General features: G+C 37.2%; 1 protein-coding gene across 3 annotated transcripts in view; it reads right to left on the minus strand.

Moving 5' to 3' along the window:
- Positions 1-4,221: 4,221 nt before the first annotated feature.
- The window catches only part of FAM135A (family with sequence similarity 135, member A), a 79,068-nt gene continuing 62,113 nt past the window's right edge, over positions 4,222-21,176 (minus strand). For all 3 annotated transcript variants that reach the window (XM_009333158.1, XM_009333157.1, XM_009333159.1), the window contains 4 exons: positions 19,435-19,586; positions 17,299-17,409; positions 5,554-5,667; positions 4,222-4,811 (listed from right to left, as the gene is read on the minus strand). In XM_009333158.1, coding sequence (XP_009331433.1) covers positions 4,606-4,811; positions 5,554-5,667; positions 17,299-17,409; positions 19,435-19,586 — 583 coding nt within the window. In that variant the 3' untranslated portion in view covers positions 4,222-4,605. The remainder of the gene's footprint in view (positions 4,812-5,553; positions 5,668-17,298; positions 17,410-19,434; positions 19,587-21,176) is intronic.

Here is a 21,176-nt window from a genome sequence, read left to right on the forward strand (position 1 = left end):
TTCCACCAGCCTTAAAAACAACCCCCGTTCCCCCGCGCCGCTCTCCCTCTCCGATGACCGGAGGTGAACGGCGCCTCGGGAGCCAAGTTCTCGATGAAGGCACCTCCCGGCTCTTGGAGGTGCTGGAGAAATAAGCTGTAACTCCCCTTTCCCCCCCCCTAAACCTGGAGCAAAGGCACCTCGTTTCTCTCATGCGATGAAGAGTTTGCGGCTGAAATGACCCGTTTCCCACCCGCAATGTGTAGTGCAGCCCTGCTAGCTATTTAATAATGAAAATAATTATTGAAGTAATACAACAAAGGCCACTTAGGACATGAGAGAATTTAGGCTGATGCCATACTGATGTACAGACCTAGTGTTTGTCCTTACAAAACTAAAGGCTGTATAACTTCAGCTTTACCAGAAAATTATTTAAATATCATAATTATTGTATTAATTTAATAATAAACTCTCAGTCCTATACCCCTGCTGGTGTCTTTTTTGCACTCAAGCAGGCATTATTCACCCTCCCAGGAAGAAAGCGCCAAGAAGCTTTTCAGTTTCCCAGTTTACCCAGTGAAGGTGCTTTGAACACTCTCTACTCTCTCAGTATAAACCTAACACTGGGATAAGAAACACCTGGGCTCATGGGGTGAAGCTCCAGTTAATGTTTTGAAAATGGCACCATTTGCTTTTTGTCACTCTTCAAACATCTCCAGCTAACCTTGTTCATCCATAAAATGGAATTCAAAACACTCTGTCCACAGATACTAAACTGCGGAAGAAACTTTAATCTCCAAGAACGGGTGAGTGAGAGTCTAAAATAGCATTCTATGTTCACAACTGAAGAGTTTAAGAAAGTAAATCTCCTTGGTAAATTAACAGCAGCAACACTCCACTGAGTTTATTGCACTACATCTGGCAATGCCTACACACTGAAAGTGATTAAATTTAACTGACTGCCTTCTGTGTGACATTTTCTCAATCAGCTTTTTATAACATGGTTAATTGGACATTAGAGACAGAAAACAATAGGAAACCCGTTTCTTTGTTTTAACAGCAAGATGCTGGGCCTCTACATCAGAGAGAATAAAGAGGAATATTGGTGGCTCATGCAGAAAAAATGTTCTTCTGCCCAAAAGCAGCAAGAAAAAAAACCAGATCTATTCAAAGTTCAAGAACTTACCATGCATGTGCTCAATACAGTAAAAACTATCATGAAATTCTTACCTTAAAAATACTTCTACCAAGCTGTCTGCAGGTACCAAGTAATAGTAAGCTCTGTTCCTAAACAGCTTAACACAAATCCATGAAAAATCATGCTTATGTGCAATCTCACATGGTAAGGATGAAATAGCAATATAAGATTAATTAGAAACTGTTCTTCCACCTAAAAATAAGCTGAGGTCTTCAAGGCATTTTTTCCCCGTTCTTCATTTATTGTATTGCTGTAAAAATGCACAATTTACTTTTTACTCCGGAATTACGTATTTCTAGATCTTGTGAATGAGAAGGTAATAAATCTGAATGTTGGTAAATACAAACGTAGCACATGCCACAGGAATTTTCTCCTTTGTGATTAAATGCAATGTTTTCTTTTTTTGTTTTCCTCCCTCTGCTTACCGATCATTTATCTCAGACAACACTGTATGCTGCTTTGCTTTGCTGTTCTAAAAAGCAGGGGACAGAAGACGTGGAGCTAGCACAAACGCTGCAGCAGGTCAATTCTGATGAGCCAGAATGTAAGCGGGACACGGGGGCTATCTGGAAAGTACCACCACCAGCACTGCCACAGGCAGCAAGCAAGTGTGCTCATTCTGCCTAGATGCCCCCTCTTCCTCTCTGACCATGTCAAGAAGCCTGGTTATCTGAACACCACACCTGGTCAGGGCTGTGCAAATAAGACTGGCTTGGAATGAAGGGTGTTTTGTGGTTACAGAGAAAGTTTTCCAGCAATGTGGAACTTCTTGGCTCTGCTGCAAAGCCTCCTGCTTTCCACAGTAGAAGATGAGCTCTTTCCCAATTTGCAAACAAGTTCAGACACTATCTCGTTTTATGCAATAACCTCCTAATAAGATCGCCGAATGCTAAGACCTTATTTTTACCTCTCATTCTGTAAGCAGCACAATTCTCTTTCAAGCAGGTGTAGGATACCTGCATAAAGGAGAGGTCACTATCTCTACAGGATGATGAAGCCCTGATTCAAACAGAAGAGGGGCGAGATGGAGCACTTTATAGCTGCTACTGCATCAGATGACATTCAATTATGTAGGTAAGAGTCCATATTTCTATCTAGTAAACAGAAGGCAGAAATATGCAGAAGTAGGGGGAGTATGCCATGCAACACATGCACAGTTGTCCAAAACAGCCAAGATTGCATGTTTTCAGACAGCAACCACAAGTGTACCATAGAGTCTGAAAGTGCAACTTCAGATGCTTCAAGGACACGTTGGGGTCATCATGCCACTCAACTACTGTCCTAGGGCACACAAGTAGCGGCCATTCCTTTCGGACTTCAAGATGTCAAACAGCCCCCACAAAAGCTACAGTACTGAGAGGGCTACATCGGACTGCACTGGGCAATACAAATTAGAGGAGAGAAAAAGAAGTTAATGTTCTCTTAATTTGCCCTGTTCCTTGATAAGCTTACATGCAAATATCACAGGATTTCCTGCACCATCCATTTTCCTCAAAGAACAAACCAAATTCAAGCCTCCTTACATGGATGGGATCTACTATTAAAAAAAAAGGTGGCCATTGCTGCCAGGATATTTCTGCTTTGCTAATCACAAAAGCATGCTTTACGCTTTCGGATTTCCAGAGAGATGCAGCAAGACAGACATTTGTCAGTAGTGAAAGAAACGTCTAAATACTTATGTACTACAAGTAGTTTAGCTTGATCATCGTGAATCAAGGAAAAGTTTTTAGATCTACCTCCCTAAACTGCTACTAAAAATTTAGCCACTAGCCAACTACTAGAATACCATTCAACAAAAGACAGTTGAGATGTCAGAACTTAATTTAAATATTTACAACAGGCTAGCACCATCATAATGTAAAAAAATTTTTAATAAAAGTAGGCATTGTTAGAGTGGGAACGTATTTAAGGTATCTTTCTGTCGTAAGAACTTGCCTAACACAACTCTAATAAAATACTCTTTTAAGTGTGTGTATTGCCAAACTGTAGGTGGTCACTCGAAACTTGTAAGATGCAGAGGAAAAAAAATATATTACAAAGAATGTATTAACAAACCAAATGCAAAATCACTTCATTATAAACTATTATTGCTATATTAATTTCAAATAATACAAAATTATTAATTATATACAAAAAAGCCTCCCCAGAATTTTGGTAATTAGCAGAACATTTCAGTTTCTTTAATTGCTTCCGTTAGAATCATTTGTTCATTTTATTAACACCAGATGCAATAACACAATGCTAAAAATAAACATGCATTATACAACAAATTTATATTTTTCAAAAATGTTCATTACAATTAGTGAATGCACATGTAACTCTCCCTCCCCCCCTTAGTGAATTATTGTTTGAAACAGAGAAAAGGGAAGGAGAAACCAAACTTAATGCTATTCAGCACCAGTAGAAAGTCAATAGACCTTTAACATTCCTGTATATCAAAAACATTTCATCTGTATCACTAAACAGGTAAAGTTTACAATATTGTCCCATTTGAAGATGTATTGATTTATATTTACAATACTTTGTAGTCAATAAAACATTTTAACAGTATTTAAAAATTGCTTAAATTCATAAAAGTATTGCAGAAATTTATAACATTTACTTATTTTACGTACATACAAGGAAGTCCGTGTAAAACTGTCCATGTTCATCTGAAGAACTGACAGAGTAGGGAGCAATTTTAATACAGTTTGCAAAACCCCAATTATTTGAAGGCAGCTATCATTAAACATTCAAAAATCCTTAGTTGCCATTTGCTTCTGAAAACTAAAGTTCCAGTAATAAAATTGAGTATGTAAACTAACATGGTTTTGAGATCAGTAGAAAATATATTCCCACAGGCATAACGTACTTAACAATTATGATAATGATCTTGTAGAAAACTCTTAAGCTGTAGTGATATCTGAACAGACGACTCGGTAACGGTCTTTGCGAGACCCACAGATATAGTCATTTTCAAATATCCAGTATTTTAGCAGCTCATTGGGTTTCCAGTTAAACTTCCTACAGTGCTAAAATACGACAACTGAATGCGTAAGACCTTATTAGAATTTTAAAATCCAATTTATTTTGGCATCTAAAGCCTCTTGTAAAATGTAGCCAAGTAACATTGACTTCTGTAGTCTAAGAGCCAATAATAAACCAACCAAAAGTACGCACTGTGCTTTAATCTCCAAATCATTAGGTACCCAAAATTAAGAAAAAGTAATAGAAAAGTAAAAAGAACAAAATAAAAAATATTGCACAGCCACATTACCTAGAAAGTAAAGTTGATGTTAAAAAGCCCTAAGTGTGGATGATATAAATTATCTTCCATATAAAAAGTATAAATACCTCTTAAAATACAGCTGCAGCTATACTTTAATACCACACATTATTTGATTCATCTGTTAATGAGGTAATAACCAAGTGTCTTACATTGCTTTTCTCTACTGAAAATATTTTAGGGCAGCAACAAGAAAGAATTTTTCTAAAAATATTTCCGAATCAAGAACAGCAATGTGCGCAGCTCTCCCTATGAGAGAATCTGCTGTATTGGGTAATGCATTAATTACATTATAACGAACCAAATTGCATTCCTTATTTTGAAGAACTGGCAGAAGCAGGTTCTGGATCATTTCAGCATAAATTGGTCCTGTAGAGGAAAAGAAAAGTTGCACTGTGTGAATCCCCAGAAACAAATACAGTTCTTTGACCCTGAACTCAAAATGAATACATTCCAGAGTAAGAGAGGTAAGTAATGATATGTGTTACGCTGTCGTTCTTTTAAGATAGAACATGCAGGAAGTTTAATTTCCCCAGAAATGTTGGAAAAATAATTCTAAGCTATGCATTTTAGTATTTGTACATTCACAGTGAGAATCTGCTCATCAGTATTAATTTATTACACTACGTAAAAGGTATTTATTTGTCAATATATAATGCTAGAACGCAATTGTGCTAGGATGTCTCAACAGTAAATCCAACACCCAGCCATCACTGAAAATGGGAAAACCGCCTTTTCCTTCCGTGCTAGTATTAAGCCTCGACTAAATACAGCTACAACTTGATGTCCTCAAAAATCAAAGCGATTTGTCCTCCCTATTCATGGAGTAACGCATCAGGGGCTGTGTTCATCCCACCTAACTTTCAGCGAAGTCCGAAAGCTAGACATTTATTCAGTCTCATCTCCTTCTGCATGGAATAGAACAGGACAAATCCAGAAAGCAACTCAGCTCCCACATGGATCTTCTCTCTCCACTACTACAAACTAAGCCCAGAGTGTCTAAATACGTAACAGAGGGGTCTCAGGTAAGCACCCAAAATTAAATGGCATGAATCTGAGACCTACGAGGTTTAACCTGAGCGGTCTGTTTATTTTGCAGGATATTTATTACCTGATTGTTTATCCTTTAAAGCTGTTTTACACATCTCAATGCGAGCGGAGTGATAAGGAACATAACGATCCTGCAGAGATCCTACTAATACAATGTTTTTGAAGTAATGAAGACCTACAGGAAAAGAGAGAAAGGTATCTATTATAACGAATCCCTTGACAATTACTACAGAATAATTAAATGTTTTACAACTGAAATTTGGCACCAATTTATTACAAGATCTTGCACAAAAAGGCAGAAAAACCAATTACGATAGGTAGACCTACAGAATAACGAAACGTTGGGTACTGGCCTTTCCTCTGTACATATTTTAATACATACGGGCGTGACCCCATTGTGATGCTTCCCATTTAAACAGAATATGGTTCAAACCTTCATCTTGCTTCTTGGGAGTGAAGTGGTTGGTTCTGGCTGACAGAAGGGAGTAAAGCCTCCACATTGCTTAAAGAAACCTAAAGATGGACGGTGCCTTGTCTTCACTGATGTTTCAGCCAACAGCCTAGCTGCTCCAGGATTAATGCCTAGCATCAACAAGTACACGACATAGCCCACCTCATGTAGGTGCCTCTATTAGGCAGTGCTTCGCTGTAAGGTTTGGCCAGCTTGAGTATAGGTGCGGGGTCCACCCAGCACAACTCCCCAGATAAAATTAAACCTTTATAATTAAACCCAGACTTCCTACTTCTTGGACAAGCACTCTAATAGTAAGATGATGCAAAGGTAGGAACCCCCAGTAATGATGGAGTTACAGTCCTTAAGACCTTTAATTGTTACGTTTTCTCTAAAAAGCTTCAGCAGATTTCCAGTGCTGCCCATCTGCTTTAGGCCAAATACAATGGAGCATTTTAGGAAAATAGGTTGCCCTTGCCTTAGAACAGCCCCTTCTGAATATCATAGCCACCTACAGGTAAATACAAAGGCAACTGTTAGGCAAAACCAGAAAATGCTCAAACAGTTTAGGCGTATGTAAAGGTAAGCTATACTGAAAAGCAGCCAGCCTGAACGGCTCTCTGGGAATCTCCTAGGCGTTAGGTGCTTACATCTTACCGTTGGTAGATTTGATCCAACTGTTTGCACCGGTGCTCATGAGTTTTGCACTAGCGCTATTAGCCCCACTTTTAATTTCTGGTGAATAATGGTCAGATCCTGTAACTGTCTTTTTTTTCTTTACAAAATGGACTTAGTCCATTCTGAGAATTATAGAAATACGGCAAATAAAGTCATTCTTCAAAGGTGGTGCTTGGACTCTGCAGCAAACATTTTCTGTGTTAACCTCCATAAATCAAACTTTTCTTTCATTAAAAGAAGAGATCTGATTGTGTAGGAAGAAGATATTATTTGCTATCTGGTTTTCAGAAGCTATACTGCCAGGACAAAGTTCTGGATTCTAGTTTCCCCTCTTTTGTTCAGACTGAACACATACTAAGTATTAATTATTAATACATACCTGTTCCTAAAGCCGTCAGTGGAGCCCAAAGTGAAAAATCTTTCCTTTTTTCAGAGGTTGTTTCCTAATTTTTAGTATTTTGTACACTCCATGTGATGAAGACTAAATCTCCAAACCAAGTCAGTTACAGAAACAATGCTGAACAACTTTAGCATGTGAAAAAGTAAATGTATCTTCCCAGATTTCAGAGAAAAATGAAAACAAGTAATTCTGTACATCTATAAAAACATACAGAAAATGCATCCAAACTAGAACCTGGTTCCTGTCCTCTTCAAACAGGGAATCTGTTTGGGGTTTTTTTTTTGCCTGTGCCCACTGAAAAACACTGTCTCAAAAGATCAGCTAAATCACTGGAGTCTTTTATTTGACATCTGAAAAATGACTGCACCACATCTTACACTAAGATGCAGATGCCAGTTCCAAAACTTTGTACTGAGTTGAAAAGAATGCATTTGGAATAAATCAAGGATAGGAATTCTCTGCAGGCTGATCTGTAGTAGTTTTGTAAATTCATTGGGAGTCCATCTATCTTCTATTAAGTTTTTTTGATATGCGCTTTCCCTAGAGAAATATTCATTAGCATTCATGTAAAAGGTACAAAGAAGTGGACTGCCTAGATCTTTTAATCAACCTGAAGAAGGAAGAGATATCCAGGGCAATCTTTAGAGGAACATCAGTCTACACCAATCAACATTTAAATAGACACTCTTCATCCTCACATGCGATACAATACAAACAAACCTCCCCCCCCAGCCAGGCTTAGGACATCACAGTCTAACAAATTAGGCATCCCCTTTTGGTCACAGTGACTCATTTTTATGCTTTATATTCTGGTTCATAAAAATAATGTCTTGGGCTTCCCTTAATTTTAGGCATGATAAATATCAGGAATCTTTCATTATGAAAAAGTGTTTGAGGGAACTCTAGCAAGCCCTTGGATTTCTACAACATGAGACCATTTGTCAATGAGAAGGAACTGCATGGTGTTGAACAGCACCCTTTCTGCTCTCCAGACAGGCTATGGGACTACTCAGGACACAGGCATGGAATGATCTCTAATATGGAAGTGTGTAGTGCTAAACTGTGCCTACAGTAAGTGTACTTGTGGACAAAGAAGCAACTTATCACAATCTTTCATTTATGTAGCAGTAAAAACTGGCCCACCAGTCATCTTTACATGTTGTTCTTTCACTTACTTCCTAGACTTTAAATATATTGTGCCTTTAATTAAACTAAAAACTCAGGAATAAATTGTGAACAAGAATACAGCTCAGTTAATTCCTGTGATCCACATCTTTATTTTCCCACACCATACATAATACAAGATCTGTCACGCATACTGTAAGTATTTAAAAAAAATCCCAAACATTAATTACTTATTCTAAGTAATTAATGAACTGTTTTTTCTTGTGCAGCAAAATTTTCAGCTGCTGAATTAAGAAACCAACCCCCAAAATCTAATTAGGCCAACATTTCCAGATTGTTGTAGTTAGGCAAAAACGCTGGAAGATTAAAACCTAATTCTATCAGAACGAAATACATTTGAACTCATCACATCACATCACCCACTGAATAGATCACACATTTTTGCAGAGTACTATAAAAAATATTGAGGTTGTCATTAACTAGAAAGTATTGACTGAGTTTTTCAACAGGATTTGAGATAGCTTGGAAAAGAACAATCCAAGTGAAAGATCACTGCTGAAATAACAAGCTTTGTCCCGTATAACAGAATGTTCTTTCCTGTAGTAACAAACCTTTAACGGGCTTTCCAAATTTTTATGATGATCCTTATCACCTAATGGAACTTCAATCTCGGTCAAAGTGAATTTAAGCATACACAGAGAGCACAATTTCTATCATTTAACCATCGTGCCATTCATGTCCACCAATGAATTCTGAATAATAGCATTAGTCATTATTGAATTAATGATATCTATAAATTCATGAACAATTTTTCCAAATAATATGTCAAGTGGAAACATCTGTCTGGAACAGCAGGTATAGAGACCTGGTAACTCATAACTAACTGCAATCACAGCGGAGTAAATTTTTATATAAGTTCAGGCACCAGAATCAGATGTTAAGTCTGCCCTCCAGCCACAGCCAACATCCAAGTAGGGAATAGGAGATGGAGCCACTGGTATTCCATCTGCTGATATTCTCTGAGATTTGTATGACAAAAAGGATGACAAAATTCCATACCACCGACCTTTAACTAATTCAAAACAAGGCTTCAGTTATTTGCAATGGACAATATTCACTGTGGATACCACGGCGTTCTTAAGCATAATCACTTACGATATGCTTTAAAAAAAAAAAAAGTACAACAATCTGATTCCATTAGTAAGCTGACATTTTCCTCAGGAATATACTAACCACAGAATCCTAGAATAGAATAATTTATGTTGGAAGGGACCTTTGGAGATCATCTGATCCTACCCACTTGCTCAAAGCAGGGCCAACCTTGATGTTAGATCAGGTAGCTCAGGGTCATGCCTGGTTGCTTTGACTTGAAGGCAACGTCTCAGTTTTGTCAAGGTGCAATAGTCCCAACGTTTTCTACAATTTTGTCCATTTACATACTTGTTTGGAAACAGGGATCTAGAAGCTTTGCCAAAAATGCAGTCTGGAAATAGGGACTTCAAAAATTATGCCCTGGAAGGCAGCCATCTCCTGCAGTTGGTCCTCTGCACTGCTTTGCAAAGTTAACACATCACACACACAGCTAGAATCATGCCCCAAAAATTCAAGCACTGAGATCCTGAGTCAGCTGAGGTCTCAGATTAAGATGCCACGGTACAGATGCAAGGAAGCTCAGACTTTCAGCTGCGGTCCCACAAGAATACTGATTAGGGAGCTAGATTTACATCAACTCAAGAGTTTCTTGTCAGCTCAAACTCTGCCTTGAAAATTTTGCTTTAAAGAACTTGGGTCCAGAACCTACCAGATTCTTCCAGCACTGCTGGAACAGAGCTGCTGAGGGTTGGGAAGTCCTTCCTCTTGCAGATCTCATTAGGTTAGTCTCCATGCCATGCTACCAATAGGGATGCTATTCCAATTCTAGTTTCATCCTCATCACACGTTATAAACAGGCACTCCCTCAAGTCAAGAGCTGAAATGCTTTTTCCCTCCACAAAGCCAAATAGCACCAAGTAAGCTAAGATGACATCCTGTACATAGTAGACATCTCAAAGAAGAAAACATGTCAACCACACTTATTCACTGCTGATGTGTTGTTAACATGGACGTAAATGAAAACCAAAACAAACGTCTTTTCCTCCTGTCAGAGATTAGGAAAATGCACATTTTTAAAGGAGGGAGATAAGGCAATAAACAAGCACATCAGAATTCTGCTAATCAAGACCTGTGGAAGTACTAAGACATATGAATCTAAGCCTACCTACATAAGCACAAACACATCCTAAAATAGACTATGGCTGTACATTCACATTTGTGAACCCTGTGGCATAAGAGGAACAGAACTGTACAGCAAACCCGTTGGCATTAAGAATCCCTCATCCATCATAATGCCCATTTTTAGGAGAGTTTACTGTGGACTAGCTCTAGCCCGGTCCTGTGGATGCAACGTGCATCGGCTGCTAAAGCTCATTCATTGTGTCTGAAGTAAAGAGGGATCATGAAGAGATTTGCTTCTGAATGCACTCCTGGGCTAACGTGGGCATATTCTACGGCTGAGAAATGGGACTTAAAAAAAGTTCAGAACTAAAGCTGAGGTAGAAAAACTTGCGGGTCCAAAGTTTGTTGCAGGAAGCGCTCCCACCAGTGAGGGAACAATTCATAACTGGGACAGAAAACAGCATTTTGAGGTTTGCTTTATGGAAGCCAGTCTCAGCCAGCCATGCTTCTGACACACATCATTGTTCATGATAGGAGAACGAGTTCTGTCCGAAGTTTTGGAGTCAATCTACTTGCCAAGTCCTTAATTGCAAATGATCGATCACAATTTATATCAAATTGGGATCTACCTCCAGGGTCTTCAGTTAATGTTGTTTCAGGTGACTGACAAGCTCAAGTTTCAGCAGGCAAAGACCAAATGATGGAACTGGACTCTGTTTTTAATACTTGCACTGACCAGTGTACTGGCATTCTAAACAAGGTATTCACACACATAAGTCTTGTCTGAAACCAAACTAAAGCCAAATGTTACACGTCTCTGACATTTTTCTTAGACGATCAGAACATTAAAACCAGCCTACATATAAATGAAACTGTTCTCAAACCGCTAATTTCTTAACATATAAGGCAGGGTCTCTGAACCTATCAAAAATAACCATCTGAAGTACCATCAACAGGAAAGTGCAGATTTGTTGGGTGGCAATGGCTACAAATCAAGAATTTACAGTTTATTTTCCTGGACTCCCTGGAATATGCTAATTTTTATGAAAAATGTAACTGGCTGAGTATGAAATGTAAATAAGATAAGAAACAAAATATTCTAATTTCTTTACTGAAAGAGTAGTTAAACATTGGAAGAGGCTGCCCAGGGAAGTGGTTGAGTCACCATCCCTGGAAGTATTTAAAAGACGGATAGATGAGGCGCTTAGGGACATGGTTTAGTGGGCATGGTGGTGTTGGGTTGACGGTTGGACTTGAAGATCTCTTCCAACCTTAATGATTCTATGATTCTATGATTCTAACTGAAGAGGAAAAAATGAAGAAGAGCTGCTCTTGTTTACCCTGCACAAACTAAAGTGAGTTAGAGAAGGTGGGAGAGTGCTTGGGACAGCGCTCAAGTTACACCTGAAAGCATCTTCAGTTTCACTGGAGCTACTTACTGCCTTTCCACTTCCACAGACAAAAATTACAGTGTGCTCCAGCTGGAATCAATTATGTATTTGAAGACACTGATCGAATGCATATCCTTCCTTCATCTCTTAAAAGAAAGAACTTCTGATTATTATTTTGGTGATGTGCCAAAAGAACAGTTGGCATTTCATAAGCTAGCTGATTTTTACATTTGATGTTAGAAAGTAAACATGAAGGTGCAGTTATCGCTTGTAGAAAATATTTAAGCATAACCAACAGATTAAGTGGAAACAGAAATCAGGAGCTGTGCAAGTTCCAGAACTTGTCACTGAATCCCTACATGGTGCTATGCTGCTCAATTCGTTCATGCACTAGTTTCAAGTAATACTTAACTCGCTCCCTGTTATCCCTTTAAGGACAGGTCTGCATAATTACCATTTTGTAAGTTTTATGGCAAATGTCAACTGTTCAGTTACAAGAAGTACTCAATTCCGCTACGTGGATAGACCATACCAATGTCTAAAAGCCAAGCAATTAGAAAATAGAGGACTATATATTTTTTTATTTTTGTGTCAAAAATCTTATCAAGTTGATTTCAAAAAATTAAACTCTTCGTTTTTGTTGAACCCATAATACTACAACATGAAACACTATTTACACATAGTGCAGAAATTTTCATGTATTTTTTCATCTGTGCAACTACAGTTGTGTTTGTATTGAACACGTCATCATAGCTGGCAACCTGGTGTAATTTCTTGTCACAGTATGAAATTAACAATCATTTCCAAGACCCCCAGAAATTACCAGACAGATTGCGGCTGCTGAAGACATGACAAGCAGATTTCAAGGAGACTATTGTCAAAGAACATAATTCTAAACATTATCATTGTGAAGAAGCAACATCAGACAACTAAATTTTCCACTGGCTTAAAGATGGTATAAATCCCTCAACTGCCAGCATAAAATGACCAGTGCTTAAAGTAACTTAACATGCAAGAAATAGCATAAACTTTAACTCTCTTCACTTGGAATAAATAATTGTATTACCTATTGTTCCGTATAAGCAAGTAAGGTCAGCTTTTGCTCCTTATCAGCAATTAGCAATGACGATAATTGTAACACAGAAAATAGCCCTAACTTATTAGAATTTTGAATGGTCAAGTCCAGAAAGAAAACATCCAGATATTTTTTTTTAAAACAACAATCCAGTCAGAAATGGCAAATATTTAAAAGTCTCAATTTCTTCCCCCCACCTGCTATTATTCTCTGAAATAGATTTCTTTTCATAGGGTAACCTATTACATGGCCTGAAAAATTATTTTGTTTTCACAATTCTTAAACTTGAAGACAATATGTAAGTGGGCTTTCTAAGATTGCTTTAAACAAGTTAACTTTTTAAGGTCACTCTTTCTGCTTTAACAAACTTGATAGCTGGGCAATGAATGAGTTGTACTTGACTTTTAAAAAATATTCTACAACTTTATGCACTAAGTGCATAAAAACAAAACTAGTTGACAGACAAACCATATACAATGCTACAGAAAAACAGAGACTTAGAAAAGCAGACAGTTCAACATCATCATCACTTGCCATTTGCTGTAATCTACTGAATCAATCATTCCAAAAGGCATTTACAATTTTAAGAATCAATTCCTATTTATACACCAGAAACAGATAAAGACAATTCTTAAAACAAGTTATCTGTCATTCCGCCTTGACAAATTACTTGAAAATGAAACTGAAGCATTCCCAGAGTTCACTTGCTAAATGAGAGCTAACTGTATCTCCAATACTAGATCTGGGGAAATTCTGCAAACAAAACTCTTACCCAGATATACTTCTTAAAGAACAATCAAATGAACACATTCTAAATCATAGATATCTGTGTTTAGGTGAATGCATTTCCTTTTCATTTGAGAATATTAACATCAATTAATGACAATAATAACTTTTTAACGCAAGTTTTGTCACTGAGATGAATCACTGTTCCAGTACGTAGTTATATTTACCAGGCACAACATAGCATATTCACCAATTTACACCAAGTTTTCTGGCAAATAACAAACTTGACTTGGCCCCAGCTATTTTTAAAACAAACAAAAAAAAAAAATCAGACCACGACTAATGGCAATAAGCATCTACTGCTTGAGTACAAACCACATATACGTCACACTTTCAGCTTTTATCTCGGAATTGGATAATTATCATTCACTCCTATCAAAGGATGAAATACAATACACAAGTAGCAGCACTATAACAACTATAACTGTTAGGAAAACCTATTTGTTTCTTACTGGATGCTTTAAAAAAATTCCTCTTAAAAGATTTTTACAGTAAAGGAAGACTGAGGTAGAGAACCTAAAGAAACCAAAAAGAGCAAGTTCTGGTTAACTGTTCCCTCAGCCAGTAATGACAGACTGACTTATATTGTACTAAGAAAGAGTTGCATGATATAGATGGGAGGGATTTATTCATGATGTATTTAGAATTTTTCAGTTTCATTTTTCAGTTGTGAAGATTCTTTTGAAGGCTGAACCTATTGTTAGGTGAGAATTTTGCATCTGCTCAGAAGACTCACAATTCTTTTTGCAATGTCACATACATAACCTGCTTCTCCTGACAGAATATTCTGTAAGCTCTCTGCACTAAAGCATTAAAACTCCTTTCAGAACAGATTCTTTTGAGAGACATCTCTGGGAAGAGAAAGAGCCCAGAAATTTTGGCAGCAGCAGAGAAACTGAATGGTGCTGTTTCTAACTATGAGATCCAAGAGCCTGAGGTGATGTCCGGCCATGAAGTCCAACCTGGCCCCAAACGGGGAGGAAAAAGCAGATTGGTAAAAATGTTGGTCATAGATCCTCCTAGATGCATTGTTGCGATAGAAGCAGCACTGAGAGTGAGTTGTCAGAAAATATGTTCACGATTGCAAAATTTCTGGTATTCATATTAACTGGTACTGCTCCAGGATTTAGAACAGGAAGTGGATATCAGCACAAATCTCTTGTTTCTGAATGGTGCTAAGCATTCGTACTTACTGGAGCTTCTTTTTTAAGGGCGGAAGAGATGCTGAACTGTACTTTCACCTACAATGCTCAACAGAAAGTAGGAACTTCATCCATTTTGGGGTTAAGTGACAAGACAATGTGTTTAACAGAGATGTTCTCTGGTAAATTTAAGCACTAGAGCCACAAACCACCACACAACAACATGGCTGAGACCTAGACCCTCAAAACATCACCTGCTGGATCCATAGCCACTTTCAGGGATAATCTCGAAACCAAGTGGACCACAGCAGAGTTGAAATAGTAGCAAGTTTTGCTGCCTTAGAGGTTTTTGCAGCTGCAAAGCCAGCATCTGAAGAAGACACCACATTAAGCAGCAACAGATGTTTCTGCATCTTAGACTCCTATTTTCCTATAGGATTAGAAAAATCAACAGACGTTGCAAAATCAGGACTATACTTCTCAACACTGTTGTCAATCTCCTGCATGTAGCCTGGGATAAAGTGTTTTCTGGAAACACTTACGTTTAGAATCCCTATAGAGAACAGTATGCAAATTCTCTGGGTTGAAAATCTGAAGAGAAACGGTACAGTTAGGGGAATCCCAAACTCCTCCCACCTGGTGTTTGAGTCAAGCACAGCCAATACCATATGCCCACTGAATGAACAAAGAGATGGCAGGACAGAAGCATACCTTGTACAGATATCAAGAGTTAAAGGTGCCAACACCTACAGTGTACGTACAGTATATTAACTCAACCCTCAAAGGAAAACTTTCTTCTTTCTCTTTTAGGGAAGTGTAAAGCTTGTTTTCTTTTCTCCTTAAATAAAATTACCAAACTGTCACATCTCTTTCTCCTTCTCCCCCAACTTTTCTTTCTCCTTCACACCAAGCTCACTGAAGGACCTGGAGCAAGATGGTGTATGAGGCTGTGGCCCAAGATACAGCTCTTTCCACCTCTTCAGGAAGAAGGTAGAAAAAAGGAAACTGAGCCCTAAGACTTTTAGGCTCCTTCTACCATTTATGGGGAATAAATAAATAAAAAACAAAACAAAACAAAGAAACCCAACAAAAACCCCAAACAAACGACTCTTAAGACAATGCTATCCAGGTCTTTCAAAAAGCCTGTCACATAGAAAGCCTGTCATAAGAAAATATGTCATATTTCTTGAATAGACAACAATACTCAAATAACAGTGTCTCTAGTCATGTTGAGATATATACACATAAAAACAAGGAATACCACATTCTTTAAAGCGAACCAATTAATTGATCTGATTATCTCTATAACACAGGTCCCACAGTCTTACCCAGCATCCGCTGTGTAACTTCTCAGAAGCTCGTAACTTCTGTTTAGGATTGAACATTTATTTTCAAAAGACTGCAAAGCTACATTGAGAGCACTTCAGTTGATGGTGGTCCAGTTGTTCCAACAATTTTTAACTTCGCAGTTCACCTTTAAATACCAGTTCAGCTATAAATATCACCTTATCAGCAACAAAATCACTTTGTGAGAGTAGATTTTGAACAGAAGGGAAAAAAAAAATCCCAAGTTTTTCTAAAATGAGTTTTTGATCAACATTCTATCTTATCCATGATTTTTCTTCCTGCTCCTTATTCTTTTCTGCTTCTTCCAAGCCCTGTAAGTTTTATATTCTAACATCTCAAGAGCTAGATATCAGTCTTTTCGTTCCTGTATCTTTGTACTGCTTTGTTCTCAACAAAATTTCAGCTGTGACACCCTACAAATATTTTGATGGAGAAATGTGCCCAGGTTTTTCACAAAACACCATGAGCATCTCTGGCTCCACAATTGCTTGCCTGACACACACTTAGAAATACCTGTCAGATGAATCCTCAATAACTTTATAGTGCTGAATAGAAACTACCCCCCAACTGGAATATTCTTCACTGCCAAAACTGGCTCTCAGCCAACAGCTGAAATAAGAATATTCAAACCGGAGAAAATCGCATGAATGATATAGTATGAATAATTTAATTTGTCTTTTAGCTATTATGCTAAGTACAACGTCTCCTTTCTTTATCAAAATGAGTTTTTGTTTTCCCTGACCATCTTAATGAGGAAATAAAAGACAGGTTAGCAAAACTTTAAAGCAGAATTTTACATTTATAGAATAGATAAGAAAAACAGATACAGAAACAGGTAATCCTAAATGAGTGTATATGTACTTGACTTATCACACTGAAATCACTAGCTTCAGTGGCTCAAGAGGAAGCTGATTTTATATACATACATATACATATATACACACACACACACACCCAGCATAGTGGCTGCACTCAGAACTTCTGCTCATTAGTTAGCAAGGAAAGTATCAAACCAATGGTCCACCTCTGCAATGAAAATGGTTTCTTGTTTATTTTACTTGAAGAATATGGGACTAAAGCCAAAGTAACTCTTACATAAACTGAAACAGGAGCTTGTTGGAAAATGTTCCTGTAGGTTTCCTATTCACATTGATGTACAGTGGCCTTTAAAAGATAATAAGTATTAGGAAAGCTTACCTGCTTTTTTACTAAGTTTGTATAAGAATGTTTGTCGTGGATCTGAATGGTCTCGACATGTCAATTGCAATAAAGAACCAGACTTCTTCCACTTCTGCATAAACCACAGTCCTGCATTGTTGGGTACAGCATGAGTATAAATCCACAATAAAATATGAAAACTAATTAAATATTAAGTAAAAGTATGTAAAGTCCATATATTTAGCTCCTCAGATGTTAGCTTTATTTTTCATGTCAGCATTGTCAAGCCCAGAAACATTTAAAATTTTTGTTCATTATTCTTTCCTGTCTATATAAAATAAAGCATGAAGACCCTTATTTCCACTAATGTACATGCCTTTCTAGAAGAAAATAACTATACTTACAAAATGTGAAAATACATTAATAAGTTAGCCATAAGGCAATATACAAACTCTATTTCAATAATTTACAGAATATTGGAACATTCTGATGCTGAAATACATAGCCCTAAACAACAAGCGTTATTTCTCAGATTTCTAAAAATAACTTTATAGAACCACTGAATTCATTAAATGTAACTTGAACAAAGGAAGCAGAATCTTCTGGGAGGAAAATCATAGTATTGTATTTTCTATGATGCTGTACCCTCTTTATTAGTCCATAAGCAAAGCCAGCTGGCTAACTGGCCTTTCAGAAAATCTTCTGTCCCTTGCCAAGCAAAAGAAAAGCAAGCAACCAAGCCCTTACAGCCTCAAGAATGTGTTGTTTCAACCCTCAAGGAAATCGTGATCTTTTACTGAAGGAATTTATTGAAGGTCGTTAATGTATACATACAATTTAGTAATTTAGACTTCAATACCCATTACTTATTATTATCTTGGTATTTTCCAAAATCTTAAGGAGTTTGAAATGTAGAGGAAGATTATTATATGGAAAGGACATTTTGTACAGTCTTCAACTATAAAGGAGATGAAATACTCCAGAAATCCTTATTTTTTCAGTTAATATATTCCAGATTATACTTTGACAGCTTTAACCTTAGTTAACTGAAAGCCATTTGCTGGTGATTATATAAACAAGCAAAAAGCCCTGCCTCTTTGTATCCTGGAAAACTGCAATTTCTAAAAGCAAAGTAATGCTAACACTTTTGGGTGATTTGGGTGAGATTCAGTTACAGATTAAAATATGTGAAAGAAACTGTCCACAGATATACTAGGTTAAATGCCCACCAATGCAGTAGGCGCCCATAGCGAATTATACTGTAGATGTCTTAATCCTGAAGTGAACCTCACTGGTAGCGTACTGAGGGCTATAAACGGTACCATTTCAACCAAATTCAAAGAGCTCACATGTTCTCCCCGCTTCTTTAAACTCCAACAGGAACTCCAGTTAGCCAGCAATTCCTGTCCACTTTTCTTAAGCTCAATACGTGAATTAAAAGTTTTTCCTCCTCATTTTTGTATGAAACAAAATAATAAAACAATCAATAAATAAACTGGCACTAAACTAAGTAATTAATGACTTTTAGAGTTTTTTTAAAGAGTTCGATAAGCATGTTTATATTTAGTGAAAATAAGCGTTACTCATTTTGGGTTTGGGCTCTCCAAGGTAGGTAGTAATCTCAGAAACAAGTTTTCATTTAAAAATTTGATGCTACCTGAAAATGTTTTCTAACATTTATTTCAAAAGTCAGCAGTTTCTACAAGTTCTCCTGGAGCTACATTTAATCTTTAGAGAAAACAGACATTCATAAGGTACAAACACATCTGCAGAAACACACTGCAGGTTGTAAGGTTTACTGTAAGACATTTTTGAGAGAAAAGACACTACTAGTAGTTCAGAATTATTTCAATGCATCTTACCTACCTGTTTTGCAGATTAAGTGTATTAAAATTCAGTTTATAATAAATTGAGCTCAACACATTAAACCTGGAGTTTCTTTATGGTGTAATAGAAAACCTGAATCAAACATACAGGAAAACGTTTATGTCAACCATCTCTTGCACATCCTTCTATTGATACTTTATTTTTATAACCCTTCTCTCTTCTTACGACAGTGAAATGTGCACTTTCTCTTAATCAAAGTAATGCAGAAACGCGCACCCCACATGAAACTAAGTGCATTTCAAAGACAAAATCTCCCCTAAACTTATACTACTGAAAATAATACTTTACCTGTATTAACAAGAGCACTGCTGTTGTAGAGGGTACCAAGATGTGGTCCAGACAGAGACAGGAAGGTATGAAGTTTGTTGAGGTAATATTTAAATCGAGGTCTTGTGAGCACTGAACGGATTATTAAATTACCCAGTGAGTGTCCAATAAAGCTGTTTAAAAAGAAAAAACAGTATAACATAGAATCTGATGGCAATCCTCTTTTCTTTTAAACAGAGAAAAATAAAACTGGTGTCATAAAATGCTGAAAGAGCATAGGAAAAAATTAATGAAAAGTTTCCATTCAGAAGCCTGTATTTTAGGTCACACAGAAAACATAGCTTGTCCATATCTCCCAAGCTGCACAAACTCGTTACAAACATGTTCTGAGCTCCTCCAGAATTATTTTATACATCGTTTTTGAAAAGCTAGTGAAAACAAACTATCTTTCCATCAGCATCTCCCACCCCAAACCAAGATTATTTCTGGCTGTATTTCCCCTAGCACCAAGTATTCAGAAAATATTTTATGAGCTGTGCATGACTGAATAAATCATTACTTTGGCGTGTGATGGCATTCAATATGATAAATGCATGAGAGTTACTGAAACAACCTCGTGGAGAAGGATCCCAAAAGTACTCCTATAAGGGGGAAACCCATTACTTGACGGAATCTGATTATTTTAAAATAGAAGCAACATCTCAAATCTGCTTAGCAGTTGGACCAAAATAAGTGATTATCAGCTTGAGCGAGGCAATTGAAGAATATCTGTCTGCCAGGAGAATATTACACTTAGTTGTTTCCCTAGTTAAGTGAGTTCAGGGAAAGATGGATGGGAGTCTTCACCTGCATGTATCTAAGAATAATTATTACTTAGTCTGAGGTGTCTACTGTTGTACCCATAAGTCTGTATAAAGCACTTCTTTAGAAGTGACACTACAAAATAAAGCAGTTCTAGTTATTATGCAGTTATGCTTACAGATCCCTGCTGAGGTAAGGACCACACCATCCTAGGCACTGACTTAAAAAGGATATGGTAGAGACAAGACTCACAAAATTAGAAGGAAAAAGCGCCTTCCTGTTTTACAAATGTCATCTCAGGACACAGAGAGAACAGACGACCACCCAAAAATATACAGTAGAACTATCGTGGCTGGATCATGTATGTGCCACAACACTACACCCGTAAGATCACCCTTCCTATTTGCTCTGTATCACTACATTCATCAACAAAAATAGCTAAAACAAAGCTACCAGTAACATCTGTGTAAAATACAGTGCTAAAAAATTATTTGACTGTTTAATTGCTTCCCAAGCAAGAATTATTGACTCTGAAAATTCCAATTTAAAGCTAAGTGAAAAAATTCAAACACTAGGTTATAGAATGGTAGGGCCACCCCTGAACTCCTAAACTCTGATATAATTATACATTTCTGTGACAGAATAGGCTATTTGTTCCTTACCAATACACAGTTTAAGCACATACGTATATTCTTCCCATTCGCTTTTACTACTAGATTTTCAAAATTGCTGCAATATCAGAAATTCTTTGCTGCAGCTTGCTATATTTGCCTAACTAATTTAGAAATGAAAGATATGTATCCTCTGTGCTGTCAGCACAACACCAGTGCATTTGCAGAACAAAATACTGAGCTGATGACTCTCTTGAATACTAGAATTTAAAACCATTCTCTCAGAGTACATCGTAAAGTCCATACAAGAAAAACAAAACCGTAAATTCTTTAGGAACAAGGAAACGTCCA

Source organism: Pygoscelis adeliae, unplaced genomic scaffold, assembly GCF_000699105.1.
Source record: "Pygoscelis adeliae isolate BGI_AS28 unplaced genomic scaffold, ASM69910v1 Scaffold57, whole genome shotgun sequence".
Taxonomy (NCBI): Eukaryota; Metazoa; Chordata; class Aves; order Sphenisciformes; family Spheniscidae; genus Pygoscelis; species Pygoscelis adeliae.